Source organism: Panthera onca, chromosome C1 (assembly GCF_046562875.1).
Source record: "Panthera onca isolate mPanOnc1 chromosome C1, mPanOnc1 haplotype 2, whole genome shotgun sequence".
In the NCBI taxonomy this organism is placed as follows: Eukaryota; Metazoa; Chordata; class Mammalia; order Carnivora; family Felidae; genus Panthera; species Panthera onca.
Genome location: NC_138346.1, coordinates 129,391,806 through 129,413,841, shown reverse-complemented (window position 1 = coordinate 129,413,841; position 22,036 = coordinate 129,391,806). Strand labels below are relative to the sequence as shown.

The 22,036-nt window shown below is 37.8% G+C and overlaps 1 protein-coding gene across 2 annotated transcripts in view; it reads right to left on the bottom strand.

The window, feature by feature from the left end:
• LOC132672485 (mitochondrial adenyl nucleotide antiporter SLC25A24) overlaps nt 1–22,036 on the bottom strand; it is a 61,001-nt gene that overhangs the window by 7,517 nt on the left and 31,448 nt on the right. For both annotated transcript variants that reach the window (XM_078451607.1, XM_060624607.2), the window contains exons 4-8: nt 19,918–20,029; nt 12,733–12,891; nt 10,250–10,402; nt 3,482–3,589; nt 1,356–1,523 (exon numbers count right to left, since the gene is read on the bottom strand). In XM_078451607.1, the coding sequence (XP_078307733.1) occupies nt 1,356–1,523; nt 3,482–3,589; nt 10,250–10,402; nt 12,733–12,891; nt 19,918–20,029 (700 nt within the window). The remainder of the gene's footprint in view (nt 1–1,355; nt 1,524–3,481; nt 3,590–10,249; nt 10,403–12,732; nt 12,892–19,917; nt 20,030–22,036) is intronic.

Here is a 22,036-nt window from a genome sequence, read left to right as displayed (position 1 = left end):
GGTATATACATACAATGGAATCTTATTCAGCCAATAGGAGTGAAGTTCTGATACGCTACAACATGGATTAACCCTGAAAACATTATGCTAAATGAAATAAGCCAGACAAAAAGGGACATGATTCCCTTGTAGAATACATGATTCTACTTGTATGAAATAACTAGAATAGGCAAATTCATATAGACAGAAAGTAGATTAGAGGTGACCCGGGGCTGGGAGGAAGGGAGAGTGGGGAGTTATTTCATAACAGATACAGAGTTTACGTTTGGGATTATGAAAAAAACACTGGAAATAGTGGGGATGGAACACAGTACTGTGAATGTAATTAATATCCCTGAATTATACCCTTAAGGATGGTTAAAAATGACAAATTTTATGTTACATACATTTTACCACAATTTTAAATTAAATTTTAAATTCTAAAGGCCACTGAACTGTACACTTTATATGAATGAAATGTATGGCATGTAAATTATATCCTAATAAATCTGTTTAGAAAAAAAGGTAAAGTCCTCTAAGAAAACTTTCATTACACATGCCACCCTTCCTCTCAGCTATAGGTGGGTCTCTTCCAAATGCGCCCAGGCTTACTTCTATCACAGCACAGCTAACCACACTATGCTTTAGTAGTCTGCCTATCTCCCCGACCAGAATTTCAGTTTTTCAAAGGCAAAAACTGAAACTGTTTGTCAGATTCATAAATTAGCAGAGTTGACCCAAATTCAAAAATTTGGCAGAGTTGACCCAAGATTTGCAGTCTAAGTTGTCTTTTCAGTACCAGGGGTGAATCTGTGCCATATACATCAGTCTCTCAGCTTCATCAATGTCAGATTTTAACAAATCAAAGAAAATGCGCCCTTCTTGCTTATTTTGTCTCCCCTCAAAAAAAAAAAAAATCCTTAATACCATCTTCTCAGCTGAATAACTATACTTGAATGTGAGTTTGCTCACTTCATTAATAAAAATAATTTGCAGGGAGAGGCACCTGGGCGGCTCAGTCAGTTACTAAGCTTCCAACTCTTGATTTCAGTTCAGGTCATGATCTCACAGGTTTGTGAGTTCAAGCCCAAGTCTGCACTATCAGTTCAGAGCATGCTTGGGATTCTCTCTTTCCCTCTCTCTCTATGCCCCTCCCCTGCTCATGCAGTCTCTTTCAAAATAAATACATAAACATTAAAAATTTTTTAAAAAATAACTCCCAGGGAAATCTGATACAAAGGTGCCCAGGCCCTGAATCTGCTTCTGGTCACAAACTATTTCCTGGTATATATGTGCTTCTTTATATGAAGTCAAATTCTAACAATAGGAACTATATTAACTACATTTTCAGATTTAAAACATGGCTGCAAACTCACCTCATACACAGCAAGATCTATACCTGCATAAGGTACGATGCCTAATAAATTGGGAATATAACCTTTGTAAAAAGCTCCCACGCCTTCATGTTTCAAAATCTTCTTGGCACAATCAAATATTCCATAATATTGTCCAGTTTTGCCTACAGCCAGCCTGGTTTTTATAACCTAGTTATAAAAGAATATAACAAAATGTTATTATTTATATTAAGTCCATCATGGAATTCAAAGTATTTTACAGAGAACAAATACCCAGCACATAGTGTCCCTCAAATGACTGTCTAGTTTGTTGATGTGTTATCCCTCACATAGCATGACTAGTGAAGGGCTAAGATGACACCCAAGAGGACCTATTTACTTTAAAGAGGATCTGAATGAGGGTAGTGGCAGAGGAAATAGAAAAAAATTTACAGAGGTCTTAAAATTAGATATGGAGGGTAAGGGAAATGGTAGCACACAGAATGATCCCAGTGTTTCTAGCTTGAACACAGGAGGGAGGCAGCAGAGAAGTGGGAAAGTGATGCTGTTAACTGAGATGGAGGCTATAAGAGGAAGGCTATGTATTCCGTTAGGATATTTTTAAGGGGTTATGGGAAATAATATGAATAACCATATTAAGATGCTTGCAAGGGGGGCGCCTGGGTGGCTCAGTCGGTTAAGCGTCCGACTTCGGCTCAGGTCATGATCTCACGGTTCGTGGGTTCGAGCCCCGCGTCGGGCTCTGTGCTGACAGCTCAGAGCCTGGAGCCTGTTTCAGATTCCGTGTCTCCTTCTCTCTGTGACCCTCCCCCGTTCATGCTCTGTCTCTCTCTGTCTCAAAAATAAATAAACGTTAAAAAAAAAATTTTTTTTAATAAAAAATAAAAAATAAAAAAAAAAGATGCTTGCAAGGAAAGCTGTATTAATATGCATAGCACAAAGGTGAAAATGAAGGGTATTTTTTGCTTAGATCTTATTATATGCTGAAAACCCCTTTGTCATACCAATAAAGATAGCCACATCTGTAATATTATTTTCACTCTAACGCAAGAGTTGGCAAACTTTTCCTGCAAAGGCCTCATGGTAAATATTTCAGTCTTTGCAGCCCTAAAATATCAGGTCTGTTGCATATTTTTTTAACCTCCTTTTAAAAATGTATAAAATCATTCCTAGCTCAAGGGCTATACAAAGTATTACACAGGTACATGGTTTGCCAACCCCAGGCTCTAATGATAGGATGCCTAGTTAGGACTACCATTACCTAGTCGAATCTTGAGGTTCCATTATTAAATGTATGGTACAGAACCTCTTTGGAGGGAAATGAGTGCTATAATTCTTATCAACACTGTGGCAGCCAGCCTCCAAGAGGGGCCCCAACTATCCCTGCCTCCTTGTGTTCACACGGTGTGTAGTCCCCTCCCATGCTCCACCAGGGCTGGTCTGTGTGACCAACAGAATATAGCAGAAATGACAGAAGATTGCAGCTTCCATCCTAAGTGCTGGCTAAAACATTCTCTCCCTCTCTCTCACTCTCTCATATCACCAACTTGGAGAAAACAGCTACATGTTGTGGGGGTACTCCAACAGCCTATGGAGAGGTCCCTGCGATAAGGAACTGATATCTCCAGCTAATAAACAGGGAGGCCCAGCAACAAACATGTGAGCAAGCTTGGAGGCAGACTCATCTGCAGGTGAACCCTGTGGTGGCTGCGACCCTGACCCACACCTTGACTCTAGGCTCAGAGAAACCCTGGGCCAATGGCACCCGACTAAGCTACTCTCAGACTCCTGACCCACAGAAATCCTGAGATAATAAATGCCCATTTTAAACTGCTAATTTGGGGGGCACCTGGGTGGCTCAGTCGGTTAAGTGCCCGACTTTGGCTCAGGTCATGATCTCACAGTCCCTGAGTTCTAGCCCCACGTCAGGCTCTGTGCTGACAACTCAGAGCCTGGAGCCTGCTTCAGATTCTGTGTCTCCTTCTCTCTCTTCCCCTCCCCTACTCATGCTCTGTCTTTCTCTGTCTCAAAAATAAATAAAAACATTTAAAAAAATTTAAACTGTTAATTTGGGGGTAACTTGTTACCCAACAGTAGATAATCAAACAAATAGCACCCACACAGTCAGACTTCAGAGTGGTACTTACCTCCATAGGATAAATAATAGTCTGTGCAGTTGCCCCAGCCAAGGAACCAGAAATAAATCTGTCAAAGATTCCTATTTTTTGTCCTTCCACAGTAAGCAACTTCTTGTACTGTATAAATACATATTTAAATGTATATTAATACCTGCTATAGACTGAATCATGTCTCCCCCTCCCAACAAATTCTTATGTTGAAGCTGTAACCACCACTGTGATGATACATGGAGATGGGGCCTCTGGGAGATAAATTGGAGTTAGATGAGGTCATGAGGGTGGGGCTCTTTTAAGTGGCCGACTTCCACTCAGGTCATGATCTCGCGGTCCATGAGTTCTAGCCCCGAGTCGGGCTCTGTGCTGACAGCTCAGAGCCTGGATCCTGCTTCAGATTCTGTGTCTCCCTCTCTCTGACCCTCCCCTGTTCATGCTCTGTCTCTCCCTGTCTCAAAAATAAATAAACGTTAAAAAAAAAAGAAAAAAAAAAGTGTCCTTAAGAAAGATACCAGAGAGTTTTCTCTCTCTGCCTCTCTTTCTGTTTCTACACACACATGTATGAGAGAAAGGCCATGTAAGCACACATGGCAGCCATGTGCGAGCCAAGAAGAGAGCCCTCACCAGACCAAAACTGACCAAACTGGTCAGCACCCTGGTCTTGGATCCCGCAGTTCCAGGACTGTGAGAAATTAATTTCTGTTGTTTAAACAATCAGTATGGTATTTTGTTATGGCAACGCGAGCTGACTAGGTAAATATCAAAATACAAATTAGCTCCTAAATTGACAATATGATGATGCTTTTCCAAATACATACAGTGCGTTAATACCTCACAGAAAAAAGCAAGGCTCAAATGCTAATACATTCAGTTTACTGGACAGTGGTTTTCAAGTTAGATTTCCACAGAACACAGATGTTCCACAGATGGGACCCAGTTGTTCTTTTGCTAAAACACAATTCATAGCACTCATACAGGGTTGATGAAGTGTTTACAATTTTTAGATGTTTTTCTCATAGTTTTTCTTTTTTAAGATGAGTTTATTTTCACCAGTATAAATAAAATAAGTGACAAATATTAACAAAACAACTTAGAAAGATTTCTGTAGGTAATACATATAATTACTCTACCACATCAACCCCAGAGCCCATCTGGCCCACTGGTACTAAAGCAACCAACATAGCCAATCTGGCCAAGGGTAAAATCTGACCCCGATGCATCCAAAATGTCCACAGACCAGGATGATAATATCACAGGCTCCAGATACAGGCAGACCTGGGGCTGGAACTCCAGAAACATGTGGCCCTGAGCAAGTTCATGAGCATGTTTCCTCATCTATGATAACAACCTATCTCACAAGGTTGCTAAAAGTATTAAATAATATAATACAGCAGAGTGTTGAGGACATGGCAAATGTTCAGCAAATGTGATCACTATTACTCTTTACTTCTTACAACTTGGAAAGAAAAGCTGTGCCCAAACAGACTGTGGTCATAAACCAGGCAAATCAGACTCCTTGTTTTAGAAAGGTAAGGAGAGTCTACAAAGGTAATTATTAACCACCGACCCTGGAGGGAGAAGTGGAATAAATCAACAGAGAGAAGCAGGAGACTAACTGAGCCCTCAAAGCCACACTAAAATCCTTTTGTCTGTCCTTTTCCATGTGTTACAACACCTATTTCAATTGTTTCTATCCTCCTCCAGCTTCCAATACCACTTCCTCCCTCATTCTCAGCGACTGTCCTTTCTTGGGAACTCAAGGAAGAACAGAGGCTACCAGGCAAGGGTATTCCTGCCCATTCTCTGCAAAATTATCCACATCCACATATATCTTCTTTCTTCCCAAACTGACATAAGAAGAGTCCCCCGTACCATCAAAGCCAATCCTTCCCAGGGCATCTGGATAGCACCTATGTCTCCCCAGCCCTTCCACCCCCATCCCCACTTCCTGTGAACACCTGCTGCGTTTACCAGCCTCTCCCACCTATACTTTTAACTTCGTTCTTTGTGTTGACATGCTTGCTTCAGCAATGGGCACATTAAAATAAAACATATTAAAACCCCCCCTCTGTCCACCATCTTTCTATCACTCTCCCTCATATCTTCTCCTTCCTTTCACTCAAGTCCAACTTCCCAAAAAATGTGTCTACACTGTACAATTATTTTCACCCCCTGGTTTACAGTCGTTTCAGAATGGTTTCTCATCTCTTTACTTCAACATTTATGCCAAGTTCTCCTGTCTGTGTGTTGATAAATCCTAAAAGACCCTTTCCTTATTGTATTTACCAGCCTATAGCACTTGACCCTTCACAAAACCCTGTTAATCCTCTGACTTCTAGGCCATCACTCTCTGCATTTCCTCCTGTCCCTCTGGCTATTCCTTCTCAGTCTTTTCTGCAACGGGCTCCTTTTACTTCTCCCTGGCAGATTCCCAGAATTCTTCCATTCTATAAGCCTTCCTCAGCAATCCATTTCAATGGCTGCAACTCAAAAAAAACCTCTCCATCAGAGATCAAAAGTCCCACTGGACAGCAACCTGCTCGTGTTGCAGAGATGTCCCAAATTCAGCTTGTCCAAAATGGAACATGTCACTTTACCCGAAAACCTATTCCTCTTATTGTATTCTCTATGTATTTTAGTTGTTCAAATTAGGAACCAGAGTATCATCTCTGATTCCTCTTTCTTTCTCACTTCAATATCTAGTCAGTCAGCAAGTTGTGCTGATTCTATTTCCAAAATATTTTTCAGTTCATTTCCTTCTCCAATTTCTCCAGCCACCACCCTGCACTGGTGATCATCATTTCTTACCTGAATTATAGAAATATTTCCTTAAATACTAGTCTCCCTGCCTCCAGTCTGACCTCACTTGCCTCTAATACATCCTCCATTTTTTCCGGGTTGGTCTTTCTTAAATGTAGATATACTCATTTCACTTCTCTATATAAAATGTCCAATAGTCCCTCACCCTATTCAGGATAAAATCAAAATTCCTGTTACATTTGGCTTCTGCCTACCTGTCCAGCCTGCTTTCATCATTATCTTCCCAGAAACACACTCCACTGCACTGGAGTCAAATGAACCACCTTCAATTTCCTAAGTGAATGATGCTCCCCTGTGCCTGCATTTCTGCTTCTGCTTGAAATACACATTTCCCCTTCACCCTAGTGGACTTGAGATGCAGGCAGGCTTGGGCTCAAATTCCAGCTCTGGGAGCTCTGTGCTTTCACTCATCGGTAAGGACTCACTGTCACTGGGCAGAATACTGGGAATATAAACCTGCAAACAGATATTGCCTAAGGAAGCTCACAGTCTCATTAAGGAGAGAGAGAAGCACTGAGATAATCAGAATTTAGTGTGATAATTCTAATAGAGGGAAACAAAGGAATTGTAACAGTGAAGAAGGTTTCCTGGAGGAAATAACTCCTGAGTAAAGTCCTGAAGGATGTTCACCCACTATATGACACTCATTTACAAACACTTATTGACCACTTCTCACAGGCCAGGCTCCAAGTGCTAGAGTCCATGGAGAAGAAGCCAAAACCCTGCCCTCATGGAGCTTTCATTCTAACTCAACTCCACTTTATGACAATGTCAATACACAACTTAAAAGTTTTCCTCCCAGATCTTAGATTGGGATACTTTCATAAAACATACGTTAACAGGCAGCTTCTGCTCTGAATTCAAAATGAATAAACAAGGGGCACCTGGGCGACTCAGTCAGTTAAGGGTCTGACTTTGGCTCTGGTCATGATCTCACTGTTCGTGAGTTTGAGCCCCGCATTGGCCTCTGTGCTCACAGCTTGGAGCCTGGACCCTGCTTCAGATTCTGTGGCTCCCTCCCTCTCTGCCCCTCCCCCACTCACACGCTGTCTCTTTCTCTCTCATAAATAAACAAACTTCTTTAAAAAATTAAGAATAATGAATAAGCAAAAATTCTACATTTCTTTTAAGAGCTACTAAGGAAAGAGTACAGAATTCTTTTTGATCACTGAATAATACTCCACTGTATATATATACCACATCTTTTTTATCCATTCATCTGTCAATGAATATTTGGGCTCTTTCCATACTTCTATAAACATTGGGGTACATGCTGCTATAAACATTAGGGTACATGTGCCCCTTCAAAACAGCACACCTAACTACATGGCAATGAGAAAGAATGAAATATGGCCCTTTGTAGCAACGTGGATGGAACTGGAGAGTGTGATGCTAAGTGAAATAAGCCATACAGAGAAAGACAGATACCATATGTTTTCACTCTTATGTGGAACCCATGGAGGAGGGGAAGGAAAAAAAAAAAAAAAAAAAAAGAGGTTAGAGTGGGAGAAAGCCAAAGCATAGGAGACTCTTAAAAACTGAGAACAAACTGAGGGTTGATGGGGGGTGGGAGGGAGGGGTGGGTGGGTGATGGGTATTGAGGAGGGCACCTTTTGAGATGAGCACTGGGTGTTGTATGGAAACCAATTTGACAATAAATTTCATATATTGAAAAAAAAAAAAAAAACAGCACACCTATATCCCTTGGATAGATAACCTTGTAGTGCAATTGCTGGCTCACAGGGTGGTTCTATTTTTAGTTTTTTGAGGAACATCCATACCGTTTTCCAGAGTGGCTGCATCAGTTTGCATTACCACCAGCAGTGCAAAAGGGTGTTTCTTTCTCTGCATCCTCACCAACATCTGTCATTACCTTAGTTGTTCATTGTAGCCATTCTGACAGGTGTGAGGGGGTATCTCATTGTGGTTTTGATTTGTATTTCACTCATCATCAGTGATGTTGAGCATCTTTTCATGTCTGTTAGCTATCTGGACGTCTTCTTTGGAAAAGTGTCTATTTGTGCCTTTTTCCCATTTCTTCCCTGGATTATTTTTCGGGTGTTGAATTTGAAAAGTTCTTTAGATTTTGGATATGAACCCTTTATCTGATATGTCATTTGCAGGTATCTTCTCCAATTCTGTTAGTTGCCTTTTAGTTTTGCTGATTGTTTCCTTCACTGTGCAGAAACTTTTTATCTTGATGAGGTCCCAATAGTTCATTTGTGCTTTTGTTTCCCTTGTCTCTGGAGACATGTTGAGTAAGAAGTTGATGCAGCTGAGGTCAAAGAGGTCGTTTTCTATTTTTTCTTCTAGGATTCTGATGGTTTACATTTAGGTCTTTCATCTATTTTGAATTTATTTTTGTGTATGGTATAAGAAAGTGGTCCAGGTTCATTTTTCTGCTCTATCCTCCAATGGAGTATTACTCGACAATCAAAAAGAATGAAATCTTGCCATTTGTGACAACGTGGATGGAACCAGGTATTATGCTAAGCGAAATTAGTCAGAGAAAGATAAATATCATATGACTTCACTCATATGTGGGATTTAAGATACAAAACAGATGAACATAAGGGAAGGGAAGCAAAAATAATATAAAAACAGGGAGGGGGACAAAACATGAGAGACTCTTAAATACAGAGAAAAAACTGAGGGCTGCTGGAGGGGTTGTGGGTTGGGGGAGGGCTAAATGGGTAAGGGGCATTAAGGAGGACACTTGTTGGAAAGAGCACCGGGTGTTATACGAAGGGGATGAATCACTGGATTCTACTCTTGAAATCATTATTGCACTATATGCTAACTTGGATGTAAATTTAAAAATAAATAAATAAAATTTTTAAAAAAGAGAGAAACAGAAGAAAAAAGAATGAAATACTGCCATTTGCAACAAGGTAGATGGAAGTAGAATGTATTATGCTAAGCGAAATAAGTCAGTCAGAGAAAGATAAATACTTGATTTCACTCATATGTGGAATTTAAGAAACACAACAGATGAACATAGGGGAAGGGAAGGAAAAATAAGATAAAAACAGAGAGGGAGGCAAACCATAAGAGACTCTTAAATACAGAGAACAAACTGAGATTTTCTGGAGGGGAGGTGGGTAGAGGGATGGGCTAAATGGGTGATGGGCATTAAGGAGGGCACTTGTTGGGATGAGGACTAGGTGTTGCATGTAAGTGATGAATCGCTAAATGCTACTCCTGAAACCATTATTATACTATATGCTAACTAATTTGGATTTAAATAAAAATTTAAAAATATAAAGAAAGAAAGAAGGAAAGAAAAGAAAGAAAGAAAAGAAAAGAAAAAAGAAAAGAAAGAAAGTCTTTTTTTTTTTTTTTTTTTTTTTTTAGGGGCACCTTGGTGGCTCAGCAAATTGAGCTTCTGACTCTTAATTTCAGCTCAGGTTACAATCCCAGGGTCGTGAGATCGAGCTTAGGATTCTCTCTCTCCCCCTCTGGCCCTCTCCCCAGTTCATGTGTTCTCTCTCTAAAATAAAACAAATAATAATAATAAACGTCTTTTTTAAAATAAATCATATGAAATTAAGAATCCTAGAGTTTAGGGACGCCTGGGTGGCTCAGTCAGTTAAGTGTCTGACTTCAGCTCAGATCATGATCTCACAGTTCATGGGTTCAAGCCCCACATCAGGCTCTGTGCTGACAGCTTGGAGCCTGGAGCCTGCTTGGGATTCTATGTCTCCCTCTCTGTCTCTGCCCCTCCCCTGCTCACGTTCTTTCTCTTAAAAATAAAATAAACATTAAAAAAAAATCCTAGAGTTTAGTCATAAGGAATTTGAGTTTATCTAGTCTAATCTCCTATAAGAGAAATTCCTCCTGGAGTAGATGTGGAAAATTATTATGCATTACAACAAGAACCCAAAAAGCACTGTATGTTCACTACTATTGAATCAGTTTATTAACTCCTCTTTGTTAACAAATTCCACAGGTGATAACAATTACCTGTTCATATGACCAGAACTTAACAGCTGTCTCAGGAGCAATTTTAAGGACATTTGTACCATTTCCTCTCCAAAGGGAGCGGATACCTCCTTCCTTCACCATCTGTCGAAAGCCATCGTATATGTTCATTTTGCCTGATTTTGAACCGTGGACCTAAAAATAAAAGCAGAGTGATACAAAATACTGGTGGCATGTTACTGTTACTATTTCTAAGGTAACCATACAAACCACCCTCTTTATTTCAACACTATTTATTACTGCAAGAAGATATGTTTAAAAATACAATCTAGAAAAAATAAAAATAGAATACAGAATATAGAAAGCTCAGAAAATATATAATGATGGGAAGAATTATTACCACATTGTAGAGGCTGATTCCAAATCTAAAACTAAGAAAAATCAGTACCCTCAGTGTGGGAAAGCAGGCAGACAGGACATGATCAAAATTAAAATTATTACAAACAATAAGATAACATGAACCAAAGTATGTATTAGACTACAGAACTGCCCTTGGAATGTGAACAAGTTCAGTTTAAGAGACTTTTAACAATACACTGCAAGTAATATACTATCTCTCCGCCCCCCAGAAGCAATACCACCATGAAATATAAATGGGTCTGAAAACAATTTTGTATTTTGTATATCAGAGCCATAGACAATGGAATGCACACAGCCTCCCACCAAAACTTAAAATACCTTCTATGGCTTATCTCAAAGCCTCTCTAGGCAATAAATTCATGGCAACATGTACCACTTGCCTCACCCAGTGACTACTTGGTTTATACCACAGATGTGATCACTATTTAAATACACTAGACCTTATAACTGCCTCTGTATAAAAATGACAAAATCTAATAAGCCAAAAACAGTTATAGAAATCAGCTCTTCTTCTGATCATTTTGGTTATGGTATGAGTGGCTACTGAATGAGTGGCTACCGTAAAAAACAGAAAAACAATATGTGAAGGGCTGAAGAATAAAGGTCAGCCACGTGGGCAATATATGATCCATCCACAATAAAAACTCTGGACATCAAAGACTCAGGCGAACTTTCTTGGTTGGTTTGCAACACTGTGCATATTGTCATACATCAATGCTGGAACATAACACATGGCAACTCTACAGGGAGAAGAAAACAAAAACTCTGCATTTGGTGCTTTCCCAGACTTGTCCTTATATGCTTTTTTCCTTGGCTGATTTGAGTCTGTATCTTTCCTTGTAATAAACCACATCCATGAGTATTAAAGCTTCTAGTATATTCTGTGAGCCTTCCTGAATTATTGAACCTGAAGGTAGTTTTGAAAAACCCCACCCACCTACCCCACAGAACTTGCAGGAAATAAAGTCCAGAGATATCCATTTTATTTTAAATGAACTTCACAAAAAAATATGACAAAGGAAAAGATGAATGCTTATTCAAGCTCTCTCAAAGTCAATTTACTATCATTCCTAAAGAAAAACACAAACACCAATTCCTTCTTATTCTTCCTTAATGCACTATTTTTACCCCTAAATATATCTTGGGATTTAGGTACATTCTGAATGGATGCTGTTAAAAATATTGTCAGAAATGTTTTTATACCTAAATCTAATGACAAGTATAAAAAATGTTGACCACACAACTTGTATGACAACACAACTTGTAAAAACTCATTTTTAAGCAACTACTATATTCCAGTAGGGTTTTCCAGTTTATCAGGCATTTGCACATACTTTAATCATTTAATTCTTACAACTAGCCTTGTTAGATATTCTTAATCCCACTCCCAGATGAAGGAAAATGAGACCTCAGGGGTTCCATGCAGTGTGAGAACCACAGCTCTATAGCCAAAGATACTCCATTCCTTGTCTAATTTGCTATAAAGGAAAAATTATTTACTTCTCTGAGCCTCAGGTTCTCCAGAGATAATGTGAGGATATAATACCCACTTGCTATGAAGATTAAATGGGTTACCATAATGAGCACCAAATAAATATCAATTCCTTTCCTTTCTCCTTCTTTCCACTCTGATCAGCCAAAGCCACATTGCAGGTAAATAGCAAAGTCAGTCTATAAATCCAGGTCTTTTCTACTAACCTCATCTTTAGAATGATTTCAAAAATCACATCCCTGTTCCCAGATTCTAAAACTTGGAAACATTCCACTTTGAGAAAGTACACAAAACAGAAGGAAAATATAAATAATTTAAGGAGAATCCTACAATAATGGCCTAGATATTTTTTTCTCATTAAACATTTGAAAAGTCATAGAATGCCAAAGACTAAAAGTTCATCACACAACAATTTAAGGTTTTACAGAACACTGAAATACTTACATGGACTGAATTCAGGATTAATAGCAACAAAATAGAGCTTTCATACTTTCTTTTTTAAGGTATGAAAGAATATTACTAAGAAATTTTAAAACTTCTTTTTCAAACCAGCACATTTCTCACTGTTTCAGAATATGTAGGAGAAACTTAGACACAAGATCATAAAGTTCACCTGCATCATGACTTTCAGACGGTCCAAAGGGGCAGTGCTTGTTCGAGAGACGGCACCAGCAATACCTCCTGCCAAAAGCTGCCTCCACCACTGTCCGGACTTCTTTTCTTCTTCAGTGAACTCATCCGGAATAGTTAAACTGTCTCCTATGTCAATACCCTGTTAAATGGAAAGATCCCCATGCCCCTTCAATTAAAAATAGATCACTCCAGAAGGTTTCTCTTGGAGAAGAATCATGTGTTAGTTTATAGTTAACATCAACTTCATTCCTTAGAAAGTATACTAAGCCAAAGTCCACAGAAGATGGTGGAGCATCATGGAGACCCTGAACTTGTCTCCTCCCTGAAACACAGCTAGGTCAGCACCAAACCGTTTTGAACAACTAGGAAACTGATATGGGGACTAACGCAACAATCTATGTAACTTGAGCCACAGAACCCCGCAGGAACGGGGCATGAAGAGGTGAGCTGGGGTCAGAAAGGCTACAGGGTAGGGAGCCATTTTCGTGGAAAGAGGACAGAGAGAGAGAGAGAGAAAGGGAAAGAGTGTGGTGCATCAGGATTGCACAAGAAAAGCACACCCCTTGAAAGTAGCTGGAGAGAAAGAGAAAGAGTGTAAACACTCACAGGGGACTGAACAGGAAATCTTTTCACCCAAACCATTGATGGGGAGAAAGGAGAGGGTTTCAATACCACTAGGATTCTATAAACAGTGGACCATAGAGTCTGAAGTTTTGTCTGAACTAGAGCTTAGAACCAGGATAATAAGAATACTAGCTGGGGTTGAAAAAAGCATAGAAGACACCAGAGAATCCCTTTCTGTGGAGAAAAAAATAAAATCTAGTCAGGAGGAAATTAAAAATGTTATAATCAGGATACAATCTCGAATGGATGCCATGACAGCAAAGATGGACGAAGCAGAACAGTGAATAAGCGATATAGAAGATAAAATTATGGAGATTAATGAAGCAGAAAAAAAAAGAGGAAAACAAAGGCAAAAGATCATGATACAAGACTTAGAGAATTCAGTGACTTATTAAAAAGGAATAACATCCGAATCATAGGAGTCCCAGAAGATGAAGACAGAGAAAAGGTGCAGAAGGTTTATGTGAGCAAATTATAGTGGAAAACTTTCCTAATTGGGGAAGGACACAGACATCAAAATCCAAGAAGCACAGAGAACTCTCATTAGATTCAACAAGAACTGACCATCACCAAGGCATATCATAGTCAAATTCACAAAATCCACAGACAAGGAAAGAATTATGAAAGCAGCAAGGGGAAAAAAAAGTCCTTAACCTACAAGAGAAGAGAGATCAGGTTCACAGCAGACCTAACCACAGAAACTTGACAGGCCAGAAAGGAGTGGCAGGATATATTCAACATGCTGACTCAGAAAAATATCCAGCCAAAAATTCTTTATCCAGCAAGGTTGTCATTCAAAATTAGAAGGAGAGACAAAGAGTTTCCCAGACAAACAAAAACTAAAAGAGTTCATGACCATTAAACCAGCCCTGCAAGAAATTTTAAGTCAAACTCTTTGAGTGGAGAAAAGACAAAACAAAACAAAACAAACAAACAAAAAACAGAAGCAACAAAGACCAAAAGGACCAAAGAACATCAGCAGAAACACCAACTCTACAGGCAACACAATGGCACTAAGTTCATATCTTTCAGTACTCACTCTAAATGTCAATGGACTAAATGCTCCATTAGTCCAGTGGACTAAATGCTCCAAAGACATAGGGTATCATAATGGACAAGAAAACAAGAACCATCTATAAGTGCTTACAAGAGACTCATTTTAGACCTAAAGATACCTGCAGACTGAAAGTGAGGGGATGGAGAGCCGTCTATAATGCCAATGGTTATCAAAAGAAAGCTGGAGAAGCCATATTTATATCAGACAAACTGGATTTTAAAAATAAAGACTGTAACAAGAGATGAAGAAGGGCATTATATCATAATTAAAGGGTCTATCCAACAAGAAGATCTAATAATTATAAATATTTATGCCACCAACATGGAAGAACCTAAATATATAAATCAATTAATCACACATAAAGAAACTCATTGCTAATAATACCATAATAGTAGGGGACTTCAACACCCCCACTTACAGCAATGGACAGATCATGTAAGCAGAAAAGCAACAAGAAAACAATAGCTATGAATGACACACTGGACTGGATGCACTTAACAGATATATTCAGAGCATCTCATCCTAAAGCAGAATACACATTCTTCTTGAGTGCACATGGAACACTCCCCAGAATAGATCATATACCAGGTCACAAATCAGCCCTCAACAAATTCAAAAAGATCGAGATCATACCATCCATATTTTCAGACCACTGAAATTCAAAATCACTATGAAATTCAAAATCAACCACAAGGAAAGATTTGGAAAAACCATGAATACTTGGAGATTAAAGAACATCTTATTAAAGAATGAATGGGTTAACCAAGTAATTAAAGAGGAAATTTAAAAATACATGGAAGTCAATGAAAATGAAAACAGGACAGTCCAAATCTTCTGGGATACAGCAAAGGCGGTCATGAGAGGGAAGTATACAGCAATCCAGGCCTTCCTAAAGAAGGAAGAAAGGTCTCAAATATACAACCTAACCTTATACCTCAAAGAACTGGAAAAAGAACAGTAAATAAAGCCCAAAACCAACAGAAGAAGGGAAATAATAAAGATTCGAGCAGAAATCAATGATTTTGAGGAAAAAAAAAAAAAAAGAGTAGAACAGATCAATGAAACCATGAGCTGATTCTTTGAGTTAACAAAATAGATAAAATCCCATCTAGACTGATCAAAAAGGAAAAGGAAAGGACCCAAATAATAAAATCACAAATGAAAGAGGAGAGATCACAACCAACACTGCAGAAGTATGAACAATAATAAGAGAATACTATCAGCAATTATATGCCAACAAATCGGGCAATCTAGAAGAAATAGACAAATTCCTAGAAACATATAAACTACAAAAAACTGAAATAGGAAGAAATAGAAAAATTTAAGAGAGCCATAACCAGTGAGGAAATTAAATCAGTAATCAAAAATCTCCCAACAAACAAGAGTCCAGGGCCGGATGGCTTTCCAGCGGAATTTTACCAAACATTTAAAGAAGAGTTAACACCTATTCTTTTGAAGCTGTTCCAGAAAAAAAGAAATGGAAGGAAAGCTTCCAAACTCATTCTATGCGGCCAGCACTACCTTGATTCCAAAACCAGACAAAGACCCCACTTAAAAGGAGAACTACAAACCAATTTCCCTGATGAACATGGATGCAAAAATCCTCAACAAGATACTACTAGCCAAACAGATCCAACAATACATTAAAAGAATTATTCACCACGATCAAGTGGGATTTATTCCTGGGCTGCAGGGCTGGTTCAATATCTGCAAATCACATTAATAAAAGAAAGGACAAGAACCACATGATCCTCTCAATAGATGTTGAAAAAGCATTTGACAAAATACAGCATCCTTTCTTGGTAAAAACAAACAAACAAACAAACAAAAAAAACCTCAAAAAAGTAGGGATAGAAGGAACATACCTCAAGATCATAAAAGCCATATATGAAAGACCCACTGCTAATGTCATCTTCAATGGGGAAAAACCGAGAGCTTTCCCCTTAAGGCCAGGAACACGACAAGGATGTTCACTCTCACCACCGTTATTCAACATAGTGTTGAAAGTCCTAGCCTTAGCAATCAGACAACACAAAGAAATAAAAGGCATCTAAATTGGCAAGGAGGAAGTCAAACTTTCGCTCTTCGCAGATGACATGATACTCTATGTGGAAAACCCAAAAGACTCCACCAAAAAATTTGCTAGACCTGATACATGAATTAAGCAAAGTCTCAGGGTACAAAATCAAAGTACAGAAATTGGTTGCATTTCTATACACCAATAATGAAGCACAGAAAGAGAAATCAAGGAATTGATCCCTTTTACAATTGCACCAAAACCATAAAATACCTAGGAATAAACCTAACCAAAGAGGTGAAATATATATACACTGAAAACTATACAAAGCTTATGAAAGAAACTGAAGAAGAAACAAAAAAAATGGAAAATTTTCCATGCTCCTGGATTGGAAGAGCAAATATTGTTAAAATGTTGACACTACCCAAAGCAATCTACATATTCAAATCAAAATAACACCAGCATTCTTCACAGAGCTAGAACAAACAATCCTAAAATGTGTATGGAACCAGAAAAGACCCCGAATAGCCAAAGTAATGTTGAAAAAGAAACGCAAACCTGAAGGCATCAAAACGCCAGACTTCAAAATGTATTACAAAGCTGTAATCATCAAGACAGTATGGTACTGGCACAAAAACAGAAACACAAATCAATGGAACAGAACAGAGAACCCAGAAATAGACCCACAAATGTATGGCCAACTAATCTTTGACAAAGCAGGAAAGAATATCCAATGGAATAAAGACAGTCTCTTTAGCAAATGGTGTTGGGAAAACTGGACAGCAACATGCAGAAGAATGAACCTGGACCACTTTCTTACACCATACACAAAAATAAACTCAAAATGGATGAAAGACCTAAACGTTAAGACAGGAAGCCATCAAAATCCTAGAAGAAAAAGCAGGCAAAAACTTCTTTGACCTCAGATGCAGCAACTTCTTATTCAACATGTCTCTGAAGGCAAAGGAAACAAAAGCAAAAATGAACTATTGGCACCTCATCAAAATAAAAAGTTTCTGCACAGCAAAAGAAACAATCAGCAAAACTAAAAACAACCAACAGAATAGGAGAAGATATTTGCAAATGACATATAAGATAAAGGATTGGTATCCAAAATCTATAAAGAACTTATCAAACTCAACACCCAAAAAACAAATAATCCAGTGAAGAAATGGGCAAAAGACACGAATAGACACTTTTCCAAAGAAGACATCCAGATGACTAACAGACACATGAAAAGATGCTCAACATCAATCATCATTAGGGAAATACAAGTCAAAACCACAATGAGATACCTGATACCGGTCAGAATGGCTAAAATTAATAACTCAGGCAATGACAGATGTTGGCAAAGATGTGGAGAAAGAGGATCTCTTTTGCACTGCTGGTGAGAATACAAACTGGTACAGCCACTCTGCAAAACAGTAAGGAGCTTTATCAAAAAATTAAAAATAGAACTACCCTATGACCCAGCAATTGCACTACTAGGTATTCATCCAAAAGATACAGGAGTGCTGATTTGAAGGGGCACATGTGTCCCAATGTTTATAGCAGCACGATCGACAATAGCCAAAGTATGGAAAGAACCCAAATGTCCATCGACTGATGAATGGATAAAGAAGATGTGGTATATATCTACAATGGAATATTACTCAGTGATCAAAAAGAATGAAATGTTGCCATTTTCAACAATGTGGATGGAACCAGAGGGTATTATGCTAAGCGAAATTAGTCAGAGTAAGACAAATATATTATTTCACACATATGTGGAATTTAAGAAACAAAACAGATGAACATAGGGGAAGGGAAGCAAAAATTAGATAAAAACAGAGCGGGAGACAAACCATAAGAGACTCTTAAATACAGAAAACAAACTGAGGGTTGCTTGCAGGATGTTGGGTGGTGGATGGGCTAAATGAGTGATGGGCATTAAGGAGGGCACTTGTCAGGATGGGCACTGAGTGTTACATGTCAGTGACGAATCACTAAATTCTATTCCTGAAATTATTATTATACTATATGTTAACTAACTTCAGGATTTAACTTAAAAAAGAAAAACAAATGCAAAAGCTGCAAAAATTTTCAAGTAAATATTTTAGTACAGTAGATTACTAGAAGAGAATAAAAATATTTAGAACTTTTTTATTCAAAAAAAAAGTACACTGAACTAATTTGAGCATATAGATAATTATAAATAGACTATCCACACTAAATGAAGTACACTATCACTTCACAGGAAATGAAAGTTAACAGTAATTAGAAATTTACAAAACCAAAAACTACAGCTTTCTTTCTGAATGGATTCAGAACAACTTTTCTCTTCTTGGTCTAAGTTAGAATGAAAGATCAGCCTTTTGTCAAGTGTTGTGAATCCTTTTTAGCTACAGAAAGAAATTAGTTTGTCAATTCTTCAAAGGTATTCCCTTTATCTCAAAATTATAGCCACATTATTCTTTATACCATGATATATGCTATAGACCTGTAAATAAAAATTAAAGCTATATATGTGAACACCTCGAAACTCATCTGCTATACAGACTGTCTATAAATATTTTTATAGACTTGTCATTTAAAACATGCAACAAATTCTTTATAAAATTTAGCTAACAAGGAAATACTGTTTAAAAATAGTCCTTCATCCTACTCACATCACCATAGATTAAAAATATAGCTTGAGATAAATTGAGTTCTTTTTTTTTTTAATTTTTTTAACGTTTATTTTTGAGACAGAGAGAGACAGAGCATGAACAGGGGAGGGGCAGAGAGAGAGGGAGACACAGAATCTGAAACAGGCTCCAGGCTCTGAGCTGTCAGCACAGAGCCCGACGCGGGGCTCGAACTCACGGACCATGAGATCATGACCTGAGCCGAAGTCGGATGCTTAACCGACCGAGCCACCCAGGCGCCCCGAGATAAATTGAGTTCTATAATGATAGTATTTCTACAAATTTATCAGCTAAGTGCTTCTGGTGTAAAAGATTTTATAGGTAGGAGTGTAGGGATAAGAGGCTACACTATAGTAGTAACCCTCTCTTTCTTAATTTTACTATCAATAAAATGAATACATGACTGTAGCCTCACCTGTTATCAACTATCTCCAAAGATACAGTAAGAGTCTGATTATGTAAATATAACTTCACATAAGTAGAAAATTTATCTAGGCAACTGAACTACTAATATATTTTCTATACTCATAGAAATGAGGCATTAATCATCAATCATTTTATAATGTTCTATTTAAGTTTAGGCATTGCTACCAGCAGCAATGTGAACCCTAGACTTTATTTATTATGTATAAAATTTACTGAAATCCACGAATAAGCATAGCAGACAAACCCATTAGAAAAATTAAAATTCCCTCAGAGAGTTCCCATTGTTTTAGGGAGAAGATTTAACAATAACGTGAACTTCAGGGATGCCTGGGTGGCTTACAAGGAAGTATAATGTAATGCACATAGCATACTTACAGTAGAATGTTTCCAGAAACGGATAATTTCCTCAATGTCTGTAACAGGATTAAATAAGAAATAGTCCCTCCATTCATTCCAGTCTACTGTCATTGTCCCATCAGTATCAATACTGAAAATAAAAAGAAGCAAATTAAAAAACAAAATAAAATTTATAAGTAAAACATATTGGCCATTTTGCAGAATGATAGTTTCTTTTCAAACTCAGTATTCTTATTAAAAAATTCCAGTTCACAATAATAGATTGTTGGAAATGGCAGCAAGTTTTTGATGTTCTGTTAGATAGTTTTAATCATTTAGATAAAGAAGGGTCCCAAAGTTAGAGAGCTCTCACTGAATACTACTTTTGGCACTGTGTCAAACTCCAATCAGTGAGCTATCAAACACTAAAGCTTGAAGATTAAATATTGGGAGGGAAATGAATAGATTTATGATCTATCTTTTTTTCTTGCACTGGCTCAGGAAGATATTTCTTTTTTTGTTTAAAGTGTTTATTTTTGAGAGAGAGAGAGACAGAGAGGGAGGGAGGGAGGGAGGGAGAACAAGTAGAGGAGGGGCAAAGAGGGAGACAGAGGGTCCAAAATGGGCTCTGCATGGACAGCAGAGAGCCCAATGCAGGACTTGAATTTACGAACTGTGCGATCATGACCTGAGCTAAAGCCCAAAGCTTAACTAACTGAGCCACCCAGGTGCCCCAGAAAGATATTTCTTAACGCTCTGTTAAAATATTTGGATGTGATTTGGGAATATACGCAAAATATTCTATCAATTTCCTTCTCTAACTTCCTCAAAGCTAAGAAAATTAGCAGTATTTATAAAAAAAAAAAATCTAACTTGCTGATTGGGGCTTTTGAATCTTAAGAAATCTGGGTACCTCATCTTCAACATGTAACATTAATATACTGTAGTCTTAGATATTTGTCATTAACTTTTTGCTTGTTTTACAAGTGTCTTCATAGTGTGTCATTTAACCAGCTTTTTCCTAAGATCTACTCTGTTGCCTGCCAGGATTTTGATTGTTTTGTTCACTATCTATACTCAAGACCTAAAGTGGCTGGCACAAAGAAGGTGCTCATTTATTTGTTGAATTAATGAATGTCTCTAAAGAAAAGTTTGAGTGTCTCCTCCAAACTTTATATTTATTCTATAATTTGTGTGAAAATGATACATAAAGATGGCAGTCAAATAAAAAGTAATTTTCAGGCACTTATTATCATGTTTTCTAGTGCCAATTTCTAATTTTGACCTCCATGTGTGAAATTACACTTAAACTTTCATTTGTCTCAGCACATGGGTATTAACATTCCACATGTGCATGAGAGTCCTAGTTACTACTTATGTTTATAACATTGTTGTGGGCTGCAATACTTATAGCCACTATTTTCCATTTTAATGCAATTGTTTATCATCTGACCCTACCCCTCCACCTCCCACACATGCCTTCATAAGTATCTTCCACAAGGCAAAGATTTTTGTTGATTTTGTTTACTGATATGACCCAAGTGTCTAGAACAGCCTAGCAGAGAGAATATTTACTGAATGAATACATGAATTCCAAATTCTGGAGCTTAAAGCCACAGAACACTGATAAACTTAAATAAAATAGTCCCATTGTGGTTTAAATCACATTTCTCTTCAAATCACTAATGATGACAACCATCCCTTACCGTATTCATTTGCTATTCAGGTTTCCTTTTACTTGAAATGCCTGTTTGTCTTTTGCCCATTTTCCTACTACATTAAGCGTCTTTTTCTTTTATATGTACAGTTCTCTATATAGTTGATTCTTATACTTCAAGTTATAAATTAGCAGATACCTTCTCTTTGTCTATTCACTTTGTTTATGGTATCTGTGAAAAGATGCTCTTAATTTTAATATAGCTGAATTTATCAATCTTTTTATTTGCACTACTGCCTTTTGTGTCTTTTTTTTTTTTTTTTAATAAATCCTTCCTTACATGAGATAAAGACATTTCCTTTTCTTCCTCTATAAGTACTCCCAGTTAACTTTGACATTTAGGTTGATTTTTGTGTCTGGCGTCAGGTAGGCATCCAGTTTCACATGTGTCTGCACGGACAACCAGATGCATTAGCCCCACATACCACATAGTCTCTCCTT